Source organism: Bombina bombina, chromosome 2, assembly GCF_027579735.1.
Source record: "Bombina bombina isolate aBomBom1 chromosome 2, aBomBom1.pri, whole genome shotgun sequence".
NCBI classification, from domain to species: domain Eukaryota; kingdom Metazoa; phylum Chordata; class Amphibia; order Anura; family Bombinatoridae; genus Bombina; species Bombina bombina.
In genome coordinates, this window is record NC_069500.1 from 428414940 (window position 1) to 428440128 (window position 25189).

General features: G+C 41.2%; 1 protein-coding gene across 1 annotated transcript in view; it reads right to left on the reverse strand.

Moving 5' to 3' along the window:
* GGT1 (gamma-glutamyltransferase 1) overlaps positions 1-25189 on the reverse strand; it is a 263605-nt gene that overhangs the window by 118895 nt on the left and 119521 nt on the right. The window contains exon 2 of the mRNA XM_053701986.1: positions 14586-14756. Coding sequence (XP_053557961.1) covers positions 14586-14752 — 167 coding nt within the window. The 5' untranslated portion in view covers positions 14753-14756. The remainder of the gene's footprint in view (positions 1-14585; positions 14757-25189) is intronic.

The following is a 25189-nucleotide window of genomic DNA, read 5'->3' on the forward strand; positions in this document are numbered from 1 at the left end:
TAAATTTTAAACAGGGCACACTTTATTACTGAATATGTGAAAAACTATGAAGGAATTGTTCAAATGTAATCAAATTTTCACCAGTGTCTTAAAGCATTCAAAGCATTGCACCGAAAATTTCAGACCTTTAAACCTTAAAATGAGGAAACAGGGTTACAGTTTTAACCCCTCTACAGTCCCAGCTACAGCCTTTGCTGCGACTTTACCAAACCCAGGGGGGTATACGATACCAAATGAAGCCTTCTAGGAACCTTTTCAACTACTTTCAGACCCACACACATGCAGCTGCATGTCCTGCTCTCAAAAGTAACTGCGCAGTAATGGCGCGAAAATGAGGCTCTGCCTACTACAGAGAAGGCCCTTCCTGACTGGGAAGGTGTCTAAACCATTGCCTGACGTAAAAAAACGTTCCCCAAAGTTTATAAAGTGTGAATTTCAACATAAAGCTGTATAAAATGCCCAAATAAAGCAATCGATCTAGCCCATAAAAGTGTCTACCAGTTTTATAGCCCATATTAAGCCCTTTATTCTGTTTGAGACTAAGAAAATGGCTTACCGGTCCCCATGAGGGGAAATGACAGCCTTCCAGCATTACACAGTCTTGTTAGAAATATGGCTAGTCATACCTTAAGCAGAAAAGTCTGCCAACTGTTTCCCCCAACTGAAGTTATCTCATCTCAACAGTCCTATGTGGAAACAGCAAACGATTTTAGTTACTGCTGCTAAAATCATATTCCTCTCACAAACAGAACTCTTCATCTTTTTCTGTTTCAGAGTAAATAGTACATACCAGCACTATTTTAAAATAACAAACTCTTGATAGTAGAATAAAAAACTACAACTAATCACCACATACTCTTCACCATCTCCGTGGAGATGCTGCTTGTTCAGCGGCAAAGAGAATGACTGGGGTGGGCGGAGCCTAGGAGGGACTATATGGACAGCTTTTGCTGTGCTCTTTGCCATTTCCTGTTGGGGAAGAGAATATTCCCACAAGTTATGGATGACGCCGTGGACCGGACACACCAATGTTGGAGAAATGATGACTATTGGGTTTGATGTACAACAAGCTTTAATCTGGCATGAAAGGACTTACTTTTCTATGGGAGAGTCAAGCAGGTTTTCTCTCTATGTCTAGCATAATATTTTTGTGACTACCGCTTTAATATGATAGAATGTTGGACATGCCATAAGTGTTTTTGAAATGGACTCTTGCAGATCATCAATACTCACTAATGCAAGCTTTATTAAAACTTGATGTTCTTCATATTATTTACCCCTGTACCTCTGCAGGAGCTATCTTTATGTTTAATTTTTAGCTGCTTTTCCAGTAATAGGATGTTTATATACGAGTTATAAATAAGACACAATTGTACCCAAATATCTATATCTATCATGCCATACTGTGTAGCTGTGCAGGTTTAATATATCTTTACACAGGGGACCTATTATATCAAAAAGATGCCTCCCTGCAGGATAAAGGCAATTTTCGGGGGGGGAAGTAGTTATTTGGCAATTTGGTATATAACTTTTAGTGCCATATATTTAGTCCAGTGGTTCTGCCTCTGCAACTATTTATAATATTCCCTTTATTCAGCAGCTGGCATATAAAGTTTAACTAGTTATTTGTGCTGGGATATATGCTTAACTACCTAGGGCTCAAGGTTTTAACCCCCCCCCCCCTACACTTTGATTTTTAAGGTTAGGGGTGACTACAACCCTCTGTAATTTAGGCAGAGTTAGCCAGTCTCTGCCCAACCCTAGGCGTATGCCCTGGGTGCGAGATAACACTGTATAATCTTTTGAGAAAACATGAATATGTGAATTATTATAGAGATATATTACATATAACAGTTTTTCTGTTCCATAAAAGTATACCTTCTTGTCTAAAAGTGGCTGAATATCAATAGAACAATTTGGGGTTTTATGTCCCTTTAAGGGTGAAATAAGCTTAGTCTTTATTCTGCTGCCAATTACCCTCCTTTAGTTGTCATGATATTTCTTTTAAGGTCCAAGAGTGGCCTTAGTTCTCCACAGAGGTGAATGTTTCAGTGAAGGTTATTTTACAATTTTTATATTCCTAGAAGCGAGTTATGAGCAGAAAGTATATAGCTTAATAGATTTCTATAAGTTTTCCTAATATGTTACCTACTATGAAAGTGTTTTCAGAGTTTCTAGAGGTCCAAGGGGGACCTATATAATCTAAAACTGTTATTTACTGTGATGACATTCGCAGTGACCTTTACATATGAAGACATTTTCTAAGCCTCCCACCACTCAGAGGGGAGTTTAAGAACCAGGTGGCTAATAGTATTTCTTCTGTGTTGGGAATCACTGGCTTATGCTATGATGTCTATGTTGTGGACACACAAAGACCTACTTTTTCCTTTCAGAGTCCCTATACGAAAACTAGGTCTTATGATTACCGCTTGTTAAGCTATTTTTTTTTGTCCATGTTGAAATGTTTATATATAAAAAGAGGTGCCGCTCATGGCCTATTGTACTTCCTATTGTTTAGGACCTTGTATTGCTTATGGTCTCTAGGACATGCCTATGTATTAGACGCACGAGACTTGATGTATGTATATAGGCGTGTTGCCATGACAGTATAAGATGTTGTTTATGTATGCCATTGCTACCTCAATAAAAAATATTAAAAAAAAAAAAAAAAAAAAGGATTGCAATGTCAAATCTTTGACTTGATCACAAATACTAGCATAATGACTTTGACTGATAGCACACCATCAACAATGAGAAGAGTGGGACTTCTGGTGGGCAGGTCACTCTCTTTATTAAACCTCTGCTTCCCATCACTGCTGCGCACAAATTCACTTGTCCTTGGTGACTGGAAGTGTAGACCAACTGGAAAGTACTGTGTACAGGAGCGACAACATGAGCTCCCTAAGCGGAAGGCAAAAATACATTTTTTACCCAGCAGCCACCAAGCAACACTTCACACAATAAGATAGAAACAGCTTCACAGACCCCACTGCCCACACACTGCGTCTACAGCTCTCCGTTTGTACTACATATCTGTATCCGGCGGGAACAGAGAAACTGGTACACACATAAAAGAGGACAGCCTTCCAGAGGTCTTCCCAAGTAAGTAAAGAAGCTCACACAGTACCATCTTAAAGGGACAGTATACGCCAATTTTTATACAACTGCATGTAATAGACACCACTATAAAGAAGAAACTTACAAGCTCTGTTTAGCAAGACTGATGAGATTAGGCTGGGAAACCCAATGAAAGGGGATGAGAAAGCAGGAATAGCAGGTCCTCCCCTGCATATGAAATGACCCATTAAACAAACATCAGCAAGCAGATGTCTGTAGACTTGGGTCTACATCTGATATTTGGGGCTTGGTTAGGAGTCTGAAAATCAGCACAATGTTATTAAAGAAACATAATTTATGCTTACCTGATAAATTATTTTCTTTGGGAATGATGATAGTCCATAGGTCTCCTTTACATGTGGGATATGATTCCCTTCCCTAGGAGGAGGCCAAGAACTTAAGAGCTTAAAGGGACACTGAACCCAATTTTTTTCTTTCATGATTCAGATAGAGCATGCCATTTTAAGTTTTCTAATTTACTCCTATTATCACATTTTCTTCGTTCTCTTGCTATCTTTACTTTAAAAGCAGGAATGTAAATCTTTACCCACCAATAAGCAAGCATAACCCAGGTTCTCAACCAAAAATGGACTAGCTCCTATGCATCACATTCCTGTTTTTTAAATAAAGATAGCAAGAGAACGAAGAAAAAATAATAACAGGAGTAAATTAGAAAGTTGCTTAAAATTGCATGCTCTACCTGAATCATGAAAGAAAAAAAATTGGGTTTAGTGTCCCTTTAAATTCCTTCCCACCTTTCATCTCTACTCAGTTTAACGCAGAGCTGGGCAGAGAATAGGAAACAGATAGGTAGGAAACACAAAATCAGAGTCTATAGAGATGAAAATTAGAACTGTTGCCCCAAAAATTTAAATGTGCAGGGCCTATGGACTATCATCATTCCGAAAGAAAATGATTTATCAGGTAAGCATAAATTATGTTTTCTTTCGTATAATCATGATAGTCCATTAGGGCTCCATAACATGTGGGATTAAGACCCAAACAGAATGTTACAGAAATGTTGAGACATTTTTCAGGCAGTTCTTATTTATCAGACACTGTGGCCTGAAGGACTTTCCTGCCAAAAGCTGCTTGCGAAGAAGCAAAAACATCAAAGCAGAACATTTGAAAAGGTATGCACAGCAGACTATGTTGCAGCTTTGCAAGTCTAGTTCAAAGAAGAATCATTTTGAAATCCCAGGAAGATGCAACTGATCTTGTAGAATGGGCTGTTACATTTACGGGCAAATTTCTCACTACCAAGAAGGCCTTGTGATTACCCACCAACAAGGCTAGTTGGTTCACCCCTGCCCTCCAGGACTCCAAACGCCACTGCAGGCGATTGGAAAGGACCTGGAGATCCAGCAAGACCCCCCCAAATAAAACAGCCTACAAAGAAGCCATCACTGCCCACCACCACCTCATCAAAACCACCAAGAAGACAGCCATCCAAGATAGAATCAATGCCAACGTCCACAACAGCAAAGAGCTATTCACAGTCATCAAGGAATTCCCCAATCCCAACAGCGATACCGACATCGCGCCCTCCCAGGACCTCTGCGATAACCTCGCAATGTACTTCCACCGCAAGATTGTCGACATGTATGACAGCTTCGCGCCCCAGAACTCACCCACCACCGCCTACCCACCAACTCCCACGATACCTCACCCAAATACACCACCGCCTACACCCCCCAAGGACCATCTGGAGCCCCCGCACCACAGAGGACACCATCAGAATCATGAGATCGATCCACTCCGGAGCACCCTCGGACCCATGCCTGCATCACATTTTCAACAAAGCGGGTGACACCATCGCCCCCGAGCTCTGCAGCACCATCAACTGCTCCATCGAAACCAGCACCTTCCCAGATGATTGGAAGCACGCAGAATTAAAATTAAAACCCTAACCCATGGCTGACCCCAATGATCCGAAGAACTACTGCCCAATCTCTTTGCTTCTTTGCTCCCCTTTGCGGCCAAAGTCATCGAGCAGTCCATCAACACGCAACTTGTTGACTACATTGAAGACAACCACACCCTAGACCCCTCCCAATCCGGTTTCAGGAGCAACCACAGCACCAAGACCGCCCTCCTTCCCGCCACAGACGACATCCTCGCCCTACTCGACCGAGGAGAGACCGCCGCCCTCATTCTCCTAGACCTATCAGCAGCATTCAACACTGTCTCCCACCTCACCCTCCGCAACCAACTACACGATGCCGGCATAAGCGACTAAGCCCTGGAATGGATCACCTCCTTCCTCACCGGCAGAACCCAGAAAGTTAGACTCCCACCTTTCACCTTCAAGCCCACAGAAATCAGCTGCGGTGTACCCCAAGGCTCTTCGTTGAGCCCCACCCTATTCAACATCTACATGGCCCCTCTCGCCACCATTGCCCGACAACACAACCTCAACATCGTCTCCTACGCTGACGACACCCAGCTAATCATCTCACTCACCAGTGACCCCACCACCGCCAAGAGAAACGTCCATGAAGGGCTGACAGCAGTCGCCACCTGGATGAGCTACAACTGCCTAAAGCTGAACGCAGACAAGACCGAAGTCCTCCTCCTCGGTCCCACCACATCCGCTTGGAATAACTCCTGGTGGCCCACAGCCCTCGGACACCCTACAACCCCCACTGACCATGTACGAAATCTAGGCGTCATCCTGGAATCATCGCTCTCCATGGACCGGCAAATCAACGCCGTCTCTTCTGCATGCTTCCACACATTTCACCTGCTGCAAAAGATCTTCAAATGGATCCCAACCGAGACTGGACTATGGTAACGCACTCTACGCCGGCACCACCATCAAGCTCCAAAAGAGACTACAGCGCATCCAGAACGCCTCGGCCAGACTAATCCTTGACATCCCTTGTCAATGCCACATCACCAAACACCTGCAGGACCTGCACTGGCTCCCCATCAACAAAAGAATAACCTTCAAGCTTCTCACCCACGCATTCAAGGCCCTCCACAACATCGGTCCTGAATACTTGAACCACCGCGTTACCTTCTACACCCCTGCCAGACAACTTTGATCGGCCGACCAAGCCCTCGCAGTCATCCCCCGCATCAGGAAAACCACAGTGGAAGGCAGATCCTTCTCTCACCTGGAACACCCTCCCGCTGCACCTCAGACAAGCTACCGCCCTAACTAAGTTCAGAAAGGACCTCAAGACCTGGCTCTTTGACTGAACTGCAACCCTCAGCGCCTTGAGACCCTTACGGGTGAATAGCCACGCTTTACAAGAACCCAATAGATAGATAGATAGATAGATAGATAGATAGATAGATAGGTAGTAGCCTTCTGCCCTTTACAAGTCCCAGAGTATTCAACAAACAACCTGGAAGATTGACTGAATTACTTAGTAACTTGAAGATAGAACTTCAATGCTCTGACTACATCAAGATTATTCAAAAGTTGTTCCTTAGAATTTGCAGGATCTGGACACACAGGAGGAGGAACAATCTACTGATTGATTCTTTCAAAAGAAGAAAATCATATTTAGTATGAAGTACAGCTTTATTTTTGTGAAAAAATAAAAGTGAAGAATCACAGGACAAAGCTGATAACTCAAACTCTCCTTGCTGAGGAGATTGCTAACAAGAAAATCACTTTCCAAGATAAAAGTTGATATAAAAGAACTCGTTTCAAATTCCAGAGCAGCGAAATAGGTCTCACAACTGGCCTAATTCTTTTGCTGTTTCTCTCGTTCAGAGAGGGATTGCCTGGTATTTAGGGGCTGGACTGTACTGTGAAGTCAGGATCAGACTGATATGTTTCAGGAAAGTTCTTCTCTGTGAAAGGCACACGTTGAGCAAAAAGAGGCTGCTTCTTGGGTGGTAACTAGCCATCTTGTCTTAGAGGAAGAAGCCATGGAGGAGATGAAGACATCTGCACTACATCTGGATACCATGTTCTGTGGGGCCAGGCAGGAGCAATCAAGATTATCAAAGCTGACTCCTGTTTGATTTGAGCAATTACTCTTGGAAGTAGAACAAATGGAAGAAAAAATGTATGCTAGGAGAATAATTCATGGGCGCATCAATGGATCTCTTGATCTTGCACAATGCATTCAAAGATTAAATGGGAGGCCATCAGATCTATGTCCAGTAGACCCTATTTAGATAATCTGCTTCCCAATTGTTCACTCCTGGAATGTGAACTGATGACAGGAAACATTGATTCCTCTCTGTCCAAGACAGAATTCCTGACACTTCCTGCATAGCCAGTTGATGCGGGTATCGCCTTAATGATTTATGTAGGCCACCACCGTGATATTGTCTGAGGGACAATGGATAAACCCTTACTGTTTTAATAGGAGCCAGGAATGAAAAGCAAGAAGAGTCGCTCAGAGTTTCAGAATGTTGATTGGTAACTTTGCCTCCAGAGAGGTCCAAACTCCATGCTCTCTTCGAGAATTCCAGACCATATCCCAGCCTGAAAGAGATGTATTGAAAATACCTTTGAGATATTGTTTAATGCGCATAAGATTGTAATGTAAAATCTTTTCATTATCTCCATAGTTAAACATATGGCTATACATATAAATCCATGTTTCTCTATGTATGTGTATGTATGCCAATGTAAAAACCCGAGATCTCATATCTTTGAGCCCTTATAACCTCTGTGTAAAAAATTTTTTTAAATATTTTTTATTACACTTTTGTAATGTATTTTTGAAGTGTTTCTTTTATGTTGCGCAAAACTGTTAAATACAGCTCTTCAAGCAAGGAAAGAATTGTTGTGTAAAAGGTGAATGCATGCGCAATAGTGATTTTTCAGGACTTGTAATAGCTGTGCAATGGAAACTGATTTGAACAGACCATATCGCACATGGAAAACTCATAACGCGCGACTTGTAATCTTGTCCTTTGTGTTTATAAACTTCAGTGAGGCATTGGCTGGATTTCTGGGAACTTGTGGTGGAATGTTAATGCCCCCAACAATTATTAGAGAGTGCATTTTTGCTGGAATATTGCCCAGAAGTCTTTTATGCCTTATAACAGGCTACAAACAAACTATCATTCATCAGTTTCAAGTTTGAAGATAGCATATTTATTCGCTGTATTAATATCTCTCTCAAGAATCCAAGAGTTTTGTGACTCCCCTCACCCTCTGAGAGAGATTGGGCAAAAAAATAATTTATGCTTACCAGATAAATTCCTTTCCTTCCTGGCAGGGAGAGTCCACGACTTCATTCCTTACTGTTGGGAAATACAACACCTGGCCACCAGGAGGAGGCAAAGACACCCCAGTCAAAGGCTTCAATATCTCTCTCACTTCCCCTATCCCCCAGTAATTCTACAGAGGAAACAAGGAAAAGTAGGAGAAACATCAGGGTATAAAGGTGCCAGAAGAAATAATATAAAAAGGGAGCCGACCATCAAAAAATTTATTACGGGCGGGATTGTGGACTCTCCCTGCCAGGAAGGAAAGGAATTTATCTGGTAAGCATAAATTATGTTTTCCTTCCATAAGGCAGGGAGAGTTCACAACTTCATTCCTTACAGTTGAGAAAAATATTCCCAAGCTCCAGAGGATACTGAATGAATAATGGGAGGGAACAAAAAAAGAGACGGACCCTATTCTGAGGGCACCACAGCCTGCAAAACTTTTCTCCTGAAAGCTGCTTCAGCCGAAGCAAACACATCGAATTACTAATCTGATCCATTGAAGCTTCATTCTTAAAAGCCCAAGAGGAAGCCACTGCTCTAGTGGACAGAACCGTTATCCTCTCAGGATGCTGTCGTCCTGCTATCTCATAAGAAAAGCAGATGACACTCCTCAACTATAAAGATAGGGAAGTCATAGTAGCCTTCTGCTATTACGCTTTCCCGTATAGATAACAAACAAAGTGGAAGATTGTCGGAATTCCTTAGAAGCCTGAAGATAGAACTTCAAGGCAAGAACCACATCCAGATTGTGAAGCAAGCGTTCCTTCGCTGAAGAAGGATTAGGACACAAGGAGGGAACAACGATTTCTTGATTAATGTTATGGTCCGACACCACCTTAGGGAGTAACCCTAATTTAGTACATAAAACTGCCTTATCAGCATGGAAAACAAGATAAGGGGAGTCACATTGTAAAGCAGAAATCTCAGAAACTCTGCACGCAGAGGCAAAAGCCAGCAAAAAAAAGAACCTTCCAAGATAACAATTTAATGTCAACAGTATGCATAGACTCAAACGAAGCCTGATGCAGAACACTAAGAACAAGATCTAGGCTTCAAGGCGGAGCCCCAGATCTAAACACAGGTCTGATCCTAGTCAGAGCCTTAACAAAGGACTGCATATCCGGAAGCTCAGCCAATCTCTTGTGCAGTAACAACGACAGGGCCGATATCTGTCCCTTCAGGAAGATAACAGATAGACCCTTCTCCAGTCCATCCTGGAGAAAAAATAAAATTCTGGCAACCTTAACCTTATGCCAGGAAAAGCCACACTCTTACACCAGTACAAGTAAGTCCTCCAAACTTTATGGTAGATACGACGAGTAACTGGCTTACAAGCTTGAACCAGTAGTATGCTTAGCCAGTGTAGAAATAGCGTCATCCACCTAAGGGTTGGAGCCCCACAAATCCAATTGAGGTTTAGGGACCTGGATAAATTTTTTAAAAGTAGACGAGGGGGAAAAAGAAGATCCTATTCTTTCCCATTCGTTACTAATAATGTTCGCCATCTTAACTAGCACAGGAAAAGTCTGAGGGACCTTCCTGTCTTCATAAACCCTGTCTAGTTTAGGGATCTTAGGTTCCTCAGGGAGAGTCACCTCTGGAACCTCTAGCGTAGACAGAACCTCCTTTAATAAAAAAACACAGATGCTCAATTTTAAATCTAAAGGAGGGTTCCTCCGCTGAAGGAGGTTTAGAAACTGCAGTCTCTGACTCAGAAAGTTCACCCTCTGAAGCTACAGAGGTGAACTCATCCTCGGATAGCTGGGACGGTAGCTAAATCCGACAAATATTTAGATGACTCTAGGTCAGGAGAACTATGTTTAACCTTTCTCTTATGTTTGCTAGAGCGAGGTAAGGCACTCAGGGCCGCAGACACCGCCAATTGTAACTGCGCAGTAAAGTCTGCTGAAAAAAAGCCCCCTCCAGATGGAGGATTAGTTGAGCCGCGGGGAACTGCATGTGGAGTGAGTAGTGTAGAAAGGGTAGTAATCTCTCAGGACACAGATTCCTGAGAGGTAGACGGCTCAGAGGGGCTAATAGCAGGCTTGTTTCCCTTCTTAGAATTTAGAACAGTGCTTAGGCAAATGGAACAAAATTGAGCAGGCGGACAAACCACGGCCTCCTCACAATATAAACAGGAATTATTAATCAGTACAGAAGGAGCGGAACTTTCTAATTTAATATCAGATTCCTCCATAGCTAAGATATATTCACAGAAGAACAGACAAAAAGTAAACGCTTTATTCAAAAACGGCACCTTTATAATCTCAATGGCTGGGGCACTCACCACCTCCTAGACCCAGACAGCTAACAGTGCAACGCTCTCCTTAGGAGTTATGTTCACAGTAAGATCTTAGGAAAATGAAAAGACTGTACCCAGTTCACGTGGTGCGTAGGACAGGACTTCCCCTGCTATCAAAAAGGCGCTAAGCTATTATGAGCTGCGCAACACACAAAAACAAAAGTGAAACCTGTTTGTTCCAAGCCAAAAGCACACAGTATATGAGCCCAAAAACTCTCACATTAAAGCGATCATAAATAACCCCTTGATGTTCAAATAATCTCCCTGACCGATATATTAACCCTTGATCCTATCGAGGCATAAAGGAGCCACACTGTGACCCTGTACAAAAGTGTATATGTAAAATTGTCTTACCTCCAGGATCCATGCTGTGGAACAGGCACAGCCTCTCAAGTGTGACAGTCTTGCAGCGACACTTCTGACATGGACTTGAGTGTGTAACAGCAAGCAGTCAAAACTCAGATCTGTTAGGCGACAGTCTGGATGGGTTCGCAGAAAAACTTTCCCTGCATCTCCAGACTCTAACTGTCATCAATACTCTCACTGAGAGGTTGCCATGATTACTTAAAACTCCAGTCTGCCAATATGCAGTTTAGTGCTTTTTTATTTTTTTATTTTAATTATTATTTTTCTGCAGTGTAGTGACCCCCCTCAACCTTTCCACCTCCCTGATCGCTCCCAAACAGCTCTCTAACCCTCCCACTTTCCTCTAGTGGTAGCCACCTGACTGTCAGTACCTAATTTGTATGTTTTTTATAAATATATATATATATATATATATATATATATATATATATATATATATATATATATACAAAAATAGCGCACTCCCACTCGCCAATAATTACTCCAGACCAGGGTGCATAAGCAAATATTAAATATAATCCAATAATATGCACTCCATGGGTTTAAGCACAGCACACTTTATTCAGCAGTGACGTTTCGGGGCATTCACCCATTCTGAGGAAGGGGTGAATGCCCCGAAACGTCACTGCTGAATAAAGTGTGCTATGCTTAAACCCAGGGAGTGCATATTATTGGATTATATATATATATATATATATATATATATATATATATATATATAGTGGTCCCCCACCTCGCCGTGATCATTGTGTATGGTGCCCTCATCCCCATTTCACGAATTTTCTGTAGTCAATCTCTCTCTCTCCCTTCAAAAAATATATCTGTAGGTAGAGTTCCTCCCACTCCTTCTCTCCCCCCTCTGCTGCTGGGAAACCCATAAGCCCCGCACCTTCCCACAACTCACTCCAGCACCAGCAGATGATCGTTACAGATGATGACAGACACAGTGTCACTGTCTGTAACAATCAGGCATCTGCATTCATATGGTACCGGAGCATCGATGCCTGCAGCTCATGAACAGCAGCTCTCAGCTGTCACCTTACAGCCGTGGCTGCTGTAGCTTATATAACGTATATATACGTTATGCGGTACAATGGGCTTCATACGTCATATTGGGCCAAGGGTTTGTTGAATATAGACCATGTATGCAAATACACCTCTAAAATGCCACCTGTGGCCATTACAGAGTGTCTTGCATATGGGTAACATAATAGAAAAGTCTTGGAATACTCGTGCTTTAAAGTGTCTAATTTGTAAAAATTAGGAAATTACCGGTCCATGTTAAAAATAGTGGTGGGGGTTTGGTTAGCTGAAAATGCGATTGCAGCTCCAAGAAACAGATGAAAACCTTCTTGTTGAAACGAAAAGTGCCCATTACAGGCTGAAAACCTGCCGAAAACAAATCAGCGTATATATTATGGTCAACCCCAAAATGACAGTAGTTAGCCTTGTCTACTCCAGATATGCTCCTCCAAACAAATCAAGTGGTAGGTAGAGTTTGACTAGTGAAAAACAATTGTAGCAAAGTGTTAATGCATTCAAAACATTTTTAAAATCACCCAGTAAGTTACGGCTAGATTGCGAGTTTTGCATTAGAGGCTATGCGGTGCTAACGAGCAGTTTTCCCTCACCACTCACTTACCTACAGCGCTGGTATTACGAGTTTTCAGAAACCCGTGGTTAAAAGACAAGAAGTGAGCGTTGAGCAAAATTTTGCTCCAAATCTCACTCCAATACCTGCTTAAGTCAGTGGTGAGCTGGTGTAACGTGCTCGTGTACGATTTTAGGGATCAACGAGGAGAGCCGGCTGAAAAAAAGTCTAACACCTGTAAAAAAGCAGCGTATAACTCACTAATGCAGCCCCTTTGATTCCTATGGGGAAATAAAATGTATGTCTACACCTAACACCCTAACATGAACCCTGAGTCTAAACACCCCTAATCTTACACTTATTAACCCCTAATTTGCCGCCCCCGACATCGCCATCACCTACATTATAATTATTAACCCCTAATCTGCCGCTCCGGACACCGCCGCCACCTACATTATACTTATGAACCCCTAATCTGCTGCCCCCAACATCGCCGAACCCTACATTATATTTATTAACCCCTACTCTGCTGCCCCCAATGTCGCCGCAACTATAATAAACATATTAACCCCTAAACCGCCACACTCCCGCCTCGCAAACATTAGTTAAATATTATTAACCCCTAATCTGCCGGCCCTAACATCGCCGCCACTTACCTACATTTATTAACCCCTAATCTGCCGCTCCCAACATCGCCGCCACTATATTAAAGTTATTAACCCCTAAACCTAAGTCTAACCCTAAACCTAACACCCCCTAACTTATATATAATTAAAAGAAATTGTATTTAATTGTATTTAATTTAGGGAATTAATTTAATTATAGTGTAGTGTTAGGTGTAATTGTAACTTAGGTTAGGTTTTATTTTACAGGTACTTTAGTATTTATTTTAGCTAGGTAGTTATTAAATAGTTAATAACTATTTAGTAAGTATTCTACCTAGTTAAAATAAATACAAACTTGCCTGTAAAATAAAAATAAACCATAAGATAGCTACAATGTAGCTATTAGTTATATTGTAGCTATCTTAGGGTTTATTTTATAGGTAAGTATTTAGTTTTAAATAGGAATCATTTAGTTAATGATAGGAATATTTATTTCAATTTCTTTTAATTATATTTAAGTTAGGGGTGTTAGAGTTGGACTTAGATTTAGGGGTTAATAACATTAGTATAGTGGCAGCAACGTTGGGGGCGGCAGATTAGGGGTTAATAAATATAGGTAGGTGTCGGCGATGTTAGGGACGGCAGATTAGGGGTTAATAATATTTAACTAATGTTTGCGAGGCAGGAGTGCGGCAGTTTAGAGGTTAATATATTTGTTATAGTGGCGGCGTTGTCCGGTTCGGCAGGTTAGGGGTTAATTATTTTTTTAAGTGTTTGCGATGCGGGAGGGCCTCGGTTTAGGGGTTAATAGGTAGTTTATGAGTGTTAGTGTACTTTTTAGCACTTTAGTTAAGAGTTTTATGCTACGGCTTTGTATCATAAAACTATTAACTACTGACTTTATAATGCGGTACCAGTCTTGACAGGAGAGGGTGTACCGCTCACTTTTTGGCAGACTCGTAATTCCTGCGCTATGCAAGTCCCATTGAAAAAATAGGATACGCAATTTATGTAAGTGGATTTGCGGTTTTTCCAAGTCTGGCCAAAAAAGTGAGGGATGAGCCTGTACGTTCAAGACTCATAATACCAGTGGGCGTTAAAAAGCAGCGTTAGGACCTCTTAACGCTGCTTTTTAAGCCTAACGCACAACTCGTAATCTAGTCGTTAGTTTGTTGCGCGACTGCAGAAAAATCTTGAAATTACAAGGTGTTTACTGTTCCTATTAATTCTTTGGCCCAGTCATTTTAAGCCTTCTTTAGTTATTACAGAGGGCAAGAAGTGATAAAAGATTGAAAAGTTCCTAACATCACATACCCTGGCTGTAGCTCCAGTCTTAGTGAATGCAGCAGCCTAGCTCTATCTATGTCTGTTACTGACAGATATGTGAAATTTAGGTGGGATTGAGAGCAGATCTTACCTTCCAATTTCTGAGCATTTTGCAGCATCAGCGGCCACAGCTGCCCTCTCGTAGACTCCTTCATTGGCAGACGAGCTGGTACGTAATCCAAAATATAGACCCAGGAACAGGGTGAGCCCCACCAATAAGACAGAGAGAAGTCCTACTATCAGGAAGCGATTCTGCATGGTGCTGGCATGAAAGATAAACACAAGCAGAAAAACATTACAATTTAGATAAGAGAATGGTAAAATACAGCATGCCCTATGCAAATGTCTGTCCCTAAAGAGCATATCCCATTTCTGAGGATTATCCTCTATTATACAAACTGCCTTGCTTTTTTTAATACCTTTTGTGATTTAATTAGTGGCCACTGTTCAAAGCAAAAATAGCAAGTGGTGGTATAAGTGACCACATGCTCTGCCTGTGTGCATCTAGCATACATGATCTGTCTTGTGTCCCGGCTGTCTTTACCAGGCCCTACTTCATGCTGCCAGAATTTTCCTGGCTTTTCTGATTAGCTCTGATGGTGCCAGCACTGAGTGTAAAATTAAAAGAAGAACCGATACAGTGACTGGCATCTATACTGAAGGACACCTTCACAAACATATTCTACCTGCCCCCTATTAAGGGCTTTCATACAAAATATACATTTGTATAGTTAAGCACAACTGTGCTGGAAGGAAACTCAGCAGGGTCAGCAGCATTACATGTTATCTCTGTCTAAGGGGTAATGTCACTGTCACTTAGAAATGCTGCCCAGCACAGACAACCATCAATATAAACTCCCACCTATAGCTTCCCAACAGTACTGCCCCCCATCCCAGAGGAACATTTTCCAGTGCTGCAATAAAAACATTGTTCTATATAACAGTGGTACTAAATCACATAACAGAGGCATGTCACTTAACTCTTTTTAACCCTTTGACTGTCCGAGAAAGCAGCATTGTTTCACAGTGTATTTGGGATATTTCTAGCAGACAAGCCTAACCAACATTATGGTTCTTTTAGAATGTTGCTCTAATTACTATAACACTCTAATCTTGCTGTTTTAATCAGCACTGTTTCAGAGCCAACATTTAAATAAGATACCCCCTGGGTTAATCCTCTGTTACTGTTTAAAACTATTCTAAATTCTTGGCAAGGCCTTTGACTTATTACTGGTATAATGTGCCAGCTGAAACCTGCTTGTCTACCACTGTTAAATAAACAAAGTGTCCAACGTGAAAACCTTTTCTTTGTTTACATACTTGTGAAATTCATGTAAAGCCTCCAGGGACTCAAATGCAAACACAGTGACCTAAAAAGCATATATTAGACAATGAGAATTACAACACTTTTCATTACTGAAATCATTTGTGATAAAAATGTGAAAAACGGGGGGCGGAGCTTAGCCACACAGGCCGATGGCAGCAAGCTTCTAAAGCTCTTAGGCCCCATGGCAAAATAAGTTCTAAAATCTGGGATGTAAGCTCCCAAAACGTTACCCAAGCAAACACTAATTACCTTCAGAGAGGACCCACGGCACAATCAAAACCTAATGTGGCTGGATCATCACGCAAATTGACACAGAGTCATTGCGGCCGGATGCACAGTTAACACCGGCTGAAAGCAATCAGCCCGGTCCCTCCATACGGCTACTACGCCAACTCTGGGATCAACACGGAGATTGTCGCGGTCACGGGCTCTGTTCCGCCCTGGAGGTAAGAGTAGGTGACGGCCACACATGTAATCACTGCTGCAGGAATGTTCTGACGCAGCGCATAAGAAGGGCCTAGCTACACATAGTTGCATAACCAGCCAGATATATAGCCCCAAGCTATGCAGGCCATATAGAAGTCAAGATTAAGACCTCCTTGTAAGACTCCTAACAACTGGGTATAAATAACACAGCTTTACGAGACAAGAACAGCCTAAAATATACCACTGCCCTACCGGCTGAGACTTAGTAACCAGGGACGTAGGGCAGAGCCACTCAAGCATTCATAGTCCAGGAGTAAAAGCACAAATGGATTATAGCACAGGCCTGACTACCTAAAAACTGCAACCCATTAACAGGTCACCTCTGATATATACAAAACTCACGAGGGAGTGTAGATACATCATTAAACCCTGGGTATATCACTTTATAAGTTCTATAACCCCAGCAGAGCAACAAAAAAGAAGTGAACTCTAAAAAAGGTTATCAAACTTAGATTCAGAGTATACACAGCATTGTTTTACCAGCATATCCTCTACAAAGAATAATCTATATTCCTCAATCCCAATAGAAAAGTAACTAAGGGGGATAAGGGACCCAGCTCTAGGACACTCAGCCACTACCTAAAGTCAATGGAGCCGCAAGAAGCTGCATCATCACATCCACTTCCAAGCAGACAGCATACTGCATCAGCAATGGTACACTCCCAGAGAAAGTGCGCCTACTAATTATGTGACTAAATATGACCTAAGACATCTTGCATCAAAAGATGACATATAGGTGATAATGCATGAGTCAGAACACTATATAAAGACCTTCATAAAGACATCTTAAACCTAAAAGACAAAATCACTGGAATTGAAGAACAAACAAACACCAACACCAATGTTTCTAACCTTACAACTAAAATAACTTCAAAAGACGGCATTATACAGTTTCTCAACGACAAAATTGAAGATTTAGACAATCGCAACCGTTGCAATTATTTGCGAATAAGGGGAGTCCAAGAATCTATTACAACTACAGCTATCTATCTATCTATCTATCTATCTATCTATCTATCTATCTACAGCTATGATTGGATCAGCCAATCGGATTGAACTTGAATCTGATTGGCTAATTGGATCAGCCAATCAGATTTTTCCTACCTTAATTCCGATTGGCTGATATAATCATATCAGCCAATCGGAATTTGAGGGACGCCATCTTGGATGACGTCACTTAAAGGAATATTCATTCGGCGAGTAGACGTCGGTGGATGAAGATGGCTCCGCGTCGGCTGCTTTGAAGATGGCTCCGCTCCGCTCCGGATGGATGAAGATTGAAGACGCCGCCTGGATGAAGACTTCTATCGGATAGACCTATTCAGCGCCCCTTGGATAAAGACTTCGACCGCTGCGGATGTCCTCTTCTGTTCCATCGGTGGTCGGCTGGCTGAAGACGGCTAAAGGTAGGATGATCTTCAGGGGGGTAGTGTTAGGTTTATTTAAGGGGGGTTGTTTACATACTTGTGAAATTCATGTAAAGCCTCCAGGGACTCAAATGCAAACACAGTGACCTAAAAAGCATATATTAGACAATGAGAATTACAACACTTTTCATTACTGAAATCATTTGTGATAAAAATGTGAAAAACGGGGGGCGGAGCTTAGCCACACAGGCCGATGGCAGCAAGCTTCTAAAGCTCTTAGGCCCCATGGCAAAATAAGTTCTAAAATCTGGGATGTAAGCTCCCAAAACGTTACCCAAGCAAACACTAATTACCTTCAGAGAGGACCCACGGCACAATCAAAACCTAATGTGGCTGGATCATCACGCAAATTGACACAGAGTCATTGCGGCCGGATGCACAGTTAACACCGGCTGAAAGCAATCAGCCCGGTCCCTCCATACGGCTACTACGCCAACTCTGGGATCAACACGGAGATTGTCGCGGTCACGGGCTCTGTTCCGCCCTGGAGGTAAGAGTAGGTGACGGCCACACATGTAATCACTGCTGCAGGAATGTTCTGACGCAGCGCATAAGAAGGGCCTAGCTACACATAGTTGCATAACCAGCCAGATATATAGCCCCAAGCTATGCAGGCCATATAGAAGTCAAGATTAAGACCTCCTTGTAAGACTCCTAACAACTGGGTATAAATAACACAGCTTTACGAGACAAGAACAGCCTAAAATATACCACTGCCCTACCGGCTGAGACTTAGTAACCAGGGACGTAGGGCAGAGCCACTCAAGCATTCATAGTCCAGGAGTAAAAGCACAAATGGATTATAGCACAGGCCTGACTACCTAAAAACTGCAACCCATTAACAGGTCACCTCTGATATATACAAAACTCACGAGGGAGTGTAGATACATCATTAAACCCTGGGTATATCACTTTATAAGTTCTATAACCCCAGCAGAGCAACAAAAAAGAAGTGAACTCTAAAAAAGGTTATCAAACTTAGATTCAGAGTATACACAGCATTGTTTTACCAGCATATCCTCTACAAAGAATAATCTATATTCCTCAATCCCAATAGAAAAGTAACTAAGGGGGATAAGGGACCCAGCTCTAGGACACTCAGCCACTACCTAAAGTCAATGGAGCCGCAAGAAGCTGCATCATCACATCCACTTCCAAGCAGACAGCATACTGCATCAGCAATGGTACACTCCCAGAGAAAGTGCGCCTACTAATTATGTGACTAAATATGACCTAAGACATCTTGCATCAAAAGATGACATATAGGTGATAATGCATGAGTCAGAACACTATATAAAGACCTTCATAAAGACATCTTAAACCTAAAAGACAAAATCACTGGAATTGAAGAACAAACAAACACCAACACCAATGTTTCTAACCTTACAACTAAAATAACTTCAAAAGACGGCATTATACAGTTTCTCAACGACAAAATTGAAGATTTAGACAATCGCAACCGTTGCAATTATTTGCGAATAAGGGGAGTCCAAGAATCTATTACAACTACAGCTATCTATCTATCTATCTATCTATCTATCTATCTACAGCTATGATTGGATCAGCCAATCGGATTGAACTTGAATCTGATTGGCTAATTGGATCAGCCAATCAGATTTTTCCTACCTTAATTCCGATTGGCTGATATAATCATATCAGCCAATCGGAATTTGAGGGACGCCATCTTGGATGACGTCACTTAAAGGAATATTCATTCGGCGAGTAGACGTCGGTGGATGAAGATGGCTCCGCGTCGGCTGCTTTGAAGATGGCTCCGCTCCGCTCCGGATGGATGAAGATTGAAGACGCCGCCTGGATGAAGACTTCTATCGGATAGACCTATTCAGCGCCCCTTGGATAAAGACTTCGACCGCTGCGGATGTCCTCTTCTGTTCCATCGGTGGTCGGCTGGCTGAAGACGGCTAAAGGTAGGATGATCTTCAGGGGGGTAGTGTTAGGTTTATTTAAGGGGGGTTTGGGTTAGAGTAGGGGTATGTGGGTGGTGAGTTGTAATGTTGGGGGGTGGTATTGTGGGGGTTTTTACAGGCAAAAGAGCTGATTTCTTTGGGGCATGCCCCGCAAAAGGCCCTTTTAAGGGCTGGTAAGGTAATAGAGCTGTTAACTTTCGTAATTTAGAATAGGGTAGGGAATTTTTTTATTTTGGGGGGCTTTGTTATTTTATTAGGGGGCTTAGATTAGGTGTAATTAGCTTAAAAATCTTGTAATATTTTTTTATTTTTTGTAACAGTTTTTTTTATTTTTTGTACTTTAGTTTATTTAATTGTATTTAATTGTAGGTATTTGTAGATAATTAATTTAATTTATTTAATGATAGTGTAGTGTTAGGTTTAATTGTAACTTAGGTTAGGATTTATTTTACAGGTAATTTTGTATTTCTTTTAGCTAGGTAGTTATTAAATAGTTAATAACTATTTAATAACTATTCTGCTTAGTTAAAATAAATACAAAGTTACCTGTAAAATAAATATAAATCCTAAAATAGCTACAATGTAATTATTAATTACATTGTAGCTATCTTACACCTAGATTTAGAGTTTAGCGTTAGAAGGAGTGCGTTAGCTGTTTTTTTCCCCCGCACCTTTTAAATAACGCTGGTATTGAGAGTACTCTGAAGGGCTGCGTTAGGCTCCAAAAAGGGAGCATAGAGCATAATTTACCGCCACTTCAACTCTTAATACCAGCGTTGCTTACGGACGCGGCCAGCTTCAAAAACGTGCTAGTACACGATTCCCCCATAGGAAACAATGGGGCAGTTTGAGCTGAAAAAAAATCTAACACTTGTAAAAAAGCAGCGTTCAGCTCCTAACGCAGCCCCATTGTTTCCTATGGAGAAACACTTCCTAAGTCTGCACCTAACACCCTAACTTGAACCCCGAGTCTAAACATCCCTAATCTTACACTTATTAACCTCTAATCTGCCGCTCCCGCTATCGCTGACCCCTGCATTACACTTTTAATCCCTAATCTGCCGCTCCGGACACCGCCGCAACCTACATTATCCCTATGTACCCCTAATCTGCTGCCCCTAACATCGCCGACACCTATATTATATTTATTAACCCTTAATCTGCCCCCCCAACGTCGCCGCTACCTACCTACACTTATTAACCCCTAATCTGCCGACCGGACCTCGCTGCCACTATAATAAATGTATTAACCCCTAAACCGCCTCACTCCCGCCTCAAAAACCCTATAATAAATAGTATTGACCATTAATCTGCCCTCCCTAACATTGCTGACACCTAACTTCAAGTATTAACCCCTAATCTGCCGACTGGACCTCACCGTTACTATAATAAATGTATTAACCCCTAAAGCTAAGTCTAACCCTAACCCTAACACCCCCCTAAATTAAATATAATTTAAATCTAACGAAATAAAATAGATCTTATTAAATAAATTATTCCTATTTAAAGCTAAATACTTACCTGTAAAATAAACCCTAATATAGCTACAATATAAATAATAATTACATTGTAGCTATTTTAGGATTTATATTTATTTTACAGGCATCTTTGTATTTATTTTAACTAGGTACAATAGCTATTAAATAGTTAATAACTATTTAATAGCTACCTAGTTAAAATAATTACAAAATTACCTGTAAAATAAATACTAACCTAAGTTACAATTAATCCTAACACTACACTATCAATAAATTAATTAAATAAATTACCTACAATTACCTACAAGTATCTACAATTAAATCAACTAAACTAAATTACAAAAAAAAAAACTAAATTACAAAAAATAAAAAAAGATTACAAGAATTTTAAACTAATTACACCTACTCTAAGCCCCCTAAAAAAATAACAAAGCCCCCCAAAATAAAAAAATGCCCTACCCTAATCTAAAATAAAAAGTTTACAGCTCTTTTACCTTACCAGCCCTTAAAAGGGCCTTTTGCGGGGCATGCCCCAAAGAATTCAGCTCTTTTGCCTGTAAAAAAACATACAATACCCCCCCAACATTACAACCCACCACCCACATACCCCTAATCTAACCCAAACCCCCCTTTAAAAACCTAACACTAAGCCCCTGAAGATCTCCCTACCTTATCTTCACCACGCCGGATATCACCGATCCGTCCAGAAGAGGCTCCGAAGTCTTCATCCTATCCGGCAAGAAGAGGTCCAGAAGAGGCTCCGAAGTCTTCATCCTATCCGGCAAGAAGAGGACATCCGGACCGGCAAACATCTTCATCCAAGCGGCATCTTCTATCTTCATCCATCCGACGAGGAGCGGCTCCATCTTCAAGACCTCTGGTGCGGAACATCCTCTTCTCCCGATGACTAGACGACGAATGAAGGTTCCTCGAATTCCGATTGGCTGATAGGATTCTATCAGCCAATCGGAATTACGGTAGGAAAAATCTGATTGGCTGATTGAATCAGCCAATCAGATTCAAGTTCAATTGGATTGGCTGATCCAATCAGCCAATCAGATTGAGCTTGCATTCTACTGGCTGTTCCAATCAGCCAATGGAATGCAAGCTCAATCTGATTGGCTGATTCGATCAGCCAATCGTATTGAACTTGAATCTGATTGGCTGATTCAATCAGCCAATCAGATTTTTCATACCTTAATAGGATTCTATCAGCCAATCGGAATTCGAAGGACGCCATCTTGGATGACGTCCCTTAAAGGAACCGTCATTCGTCGTCTAGTCGTCGGGAGAAGAGGATGTTCCGCCCCGGAGGTCTTGAAGATGAAACCGCTCCTCGTCGGATGGATGAAGATAGAAGATGCCGCTTGGATGAAGATGTTTGCCGGTCCAGATGTCCTCTTCTTGCCGGATAGGATGAAGACTTCGGAGCCTCTTCTGGACGGATCGGTGATACCCGGCGTGGTGAAGATAAGGTAGGGAGATCTTCAGGGGCTTAGTGTAGAGTAGGTGTAATTAGTTTAAAATTCTTGTAATCTTTTTTTATTTTTTGTAATTTAGTGTTTGTTTTTTTTGTAATTTAGTTTAGTTGATTTAATTGTAGATAATTGTAGGTAGTTTATTTAATTAATTTATTGATAGTGTAGTGTTAGGTTTAATTGTAACTTAGGTTAGGATTTATTTTACAGGTAATTTTGTAATTATTTTAACTAGGTAGCTATTAAATAGTTATTAACTATTTAATAGCTATTGTACCTAGTTAAAATACATACAAAGATGCCTGTAAAATAAATATAAATCCTAAAATAGCTACAATGTAATTATTATTTATATTGTAGCTATATTAGGGTTTATTTTACAGGTAAGTATTTAGCTTTAAATAGGAATAATTTATTTAATAAGATTTATTTTATTTCGTTAGATTTAAATTATATTTAACTTAGGGGGGTGTTAGGGTTAGGGTTAGACTTAGCTTTAGGGGTTAAATACATTTATTATAGTAGCGGTGAGGTCCGGTCGGCAGATTAGGGGTTAATACTTGAAGTTAGGGAGGGCAGATTAGGGGTTAATACTATTTATTATAGGGTTTTTGAGGCGGGAGTGAGGCGGTTTAGGGGTTACTACATTTATTATAGTGGCGGCGAGGTCCGGTCGGCAGATTAGGGGTTAAAAAATTTTATTAGAGTGGCGGCGATGTGGGGGGACCTCGGTTTAGGGGTACATAGGTAGTTTATGGGTGTTAGTGTACTTTAGAGCACAATAGTTAAGAGCTTTATGAACCGGCGTTAGCCCAGAAAGCTCTTAATTCCTGGCTTTTTTCTGTGGCTGGAGTCTTATCATTAGAGTTCTAACGCTCACTTCAGCCAAGACTCTAAATACCGGCGTTAGAAAGCTCCCATTGAAAAGATAGGATACGCAATTGACGTAAGGGGATCTGCGGTATGGAAAAGTTGTGGCTGGAAATTGAGCGTTAGACCCTTTCCTGACTGACTCTAAATACCAGCGGGCGCCAAAACCAGCATTAGGACCCCCTATCGCTGGTTTGAACGGCTAACGCAGAACTCTAAATCTAGGCGTTAGGGTTTATTTTACAGGTAAATATTTAGTTTTAAATAGGAATAGTGTAGTGTTAGGTGTAAATGTAACTTAGGTTAGTTTTTATTTTACAGGTAAATTTGTCTTTATTTTAACTAGGTAGCTATTAAATAGTTAATAACTATTTAATAGCTATTGTGCCTAGTTAAAATAAATTGAAATTTGCCTGTAAAATAAAAATAAATCCTAAAATAGCTACAATATAATTATTAGTTATATTGTAGCTATATTACGGTTTATTTTATAGGTAAGTATTTAGTTTTAAATAGGATTAATTTAGATAATAAGAGTAATATTTATTTACATTTATTTCATTAATATTTAAGTTAAGGGGGTGTTAGGGTTAGGGGTTAATAATTTTATTATAGGTGGCGGCGGTATAGGGGGGGCAGGATAGGGGTTAATAGGTATTATGTAGGTTGCGGCTGGGTCCGGGAGCGGCAGTTTAGGGGTTAATCAGTTTATTAGAGTGGCGGTGGGCTCCGGGAGAGGCGGTTTAGGGGTTAATACATTTATTATAGTTGCGGCGGGCTCTAGGAGCGGCGGTTTAGGGTTTAATAACTTTATTTAGTTGCGGGGGGGCTCCAGGGGCGGCGGTATAGGGGGTAGAACAGTGTAGTTTAGTGTTAGTGCTTAGTGACAGGGGTATCAATAAAGCTGGGAAAAAGCCGAAGAGCAGCGAGATCGGATGAGTGATAACTATCACAGTCCACTGCTCATCGCCCCGTACTTGGTGCGCGGCTTTTTGACAGCTTTATTGATAACTTTGGCGAGCGTATTCAGGTCCGCGGCGGCGATGTGAGGCGAGCTTAGGCGGGCGTATTGGGGCCGGCGATGGCAGGTAAGTAGACACGTTGATAACTAGAGGCCAAAGCCTTTCCGCTAGAGACAGGCCTCAAAGGGGAGACACGGAAAACACGCTAATCGCCAACCCGCCAGATCCATAGGCTTCATTATGGATTAACAATATAGGAGGAAAAGCCTTACTTCAAGAACAGGTAATACCTATCACCCTCTACCAAAGAGGTGGCATTTTACAACTACACCTTGAACCCCTCGCGGGTTACAAGTTACAATTAATCCTAACACTACACTATCAATAAATTAATTAAATAAATTACCTACAATTACCTACAAGTATCTACAATTAAATCAACTAAACTAAATTACAAAAAAAAAAACTAAATTACAAAAAATAAAAAAAGATTACAAGAATTTTAAACTAATTACACCTACTCTAAGCCCCCTAAAAAAATAACAAAGCCCCCCAAAATAAAAAAATGCCCTACCCCAATCTAAAATAAAAAGTTTACAGCTCTTTTACCTTACCAGCCCTTAAAAGGGCCTTTTGCGGGGCATGCCCCAAAGAATTCAGCTCTTTTGCCTGTAAAAAAACATACAATACCCCCCCAACATTACAACCCACCACCCACATACCCCTAATCTAACCCAAA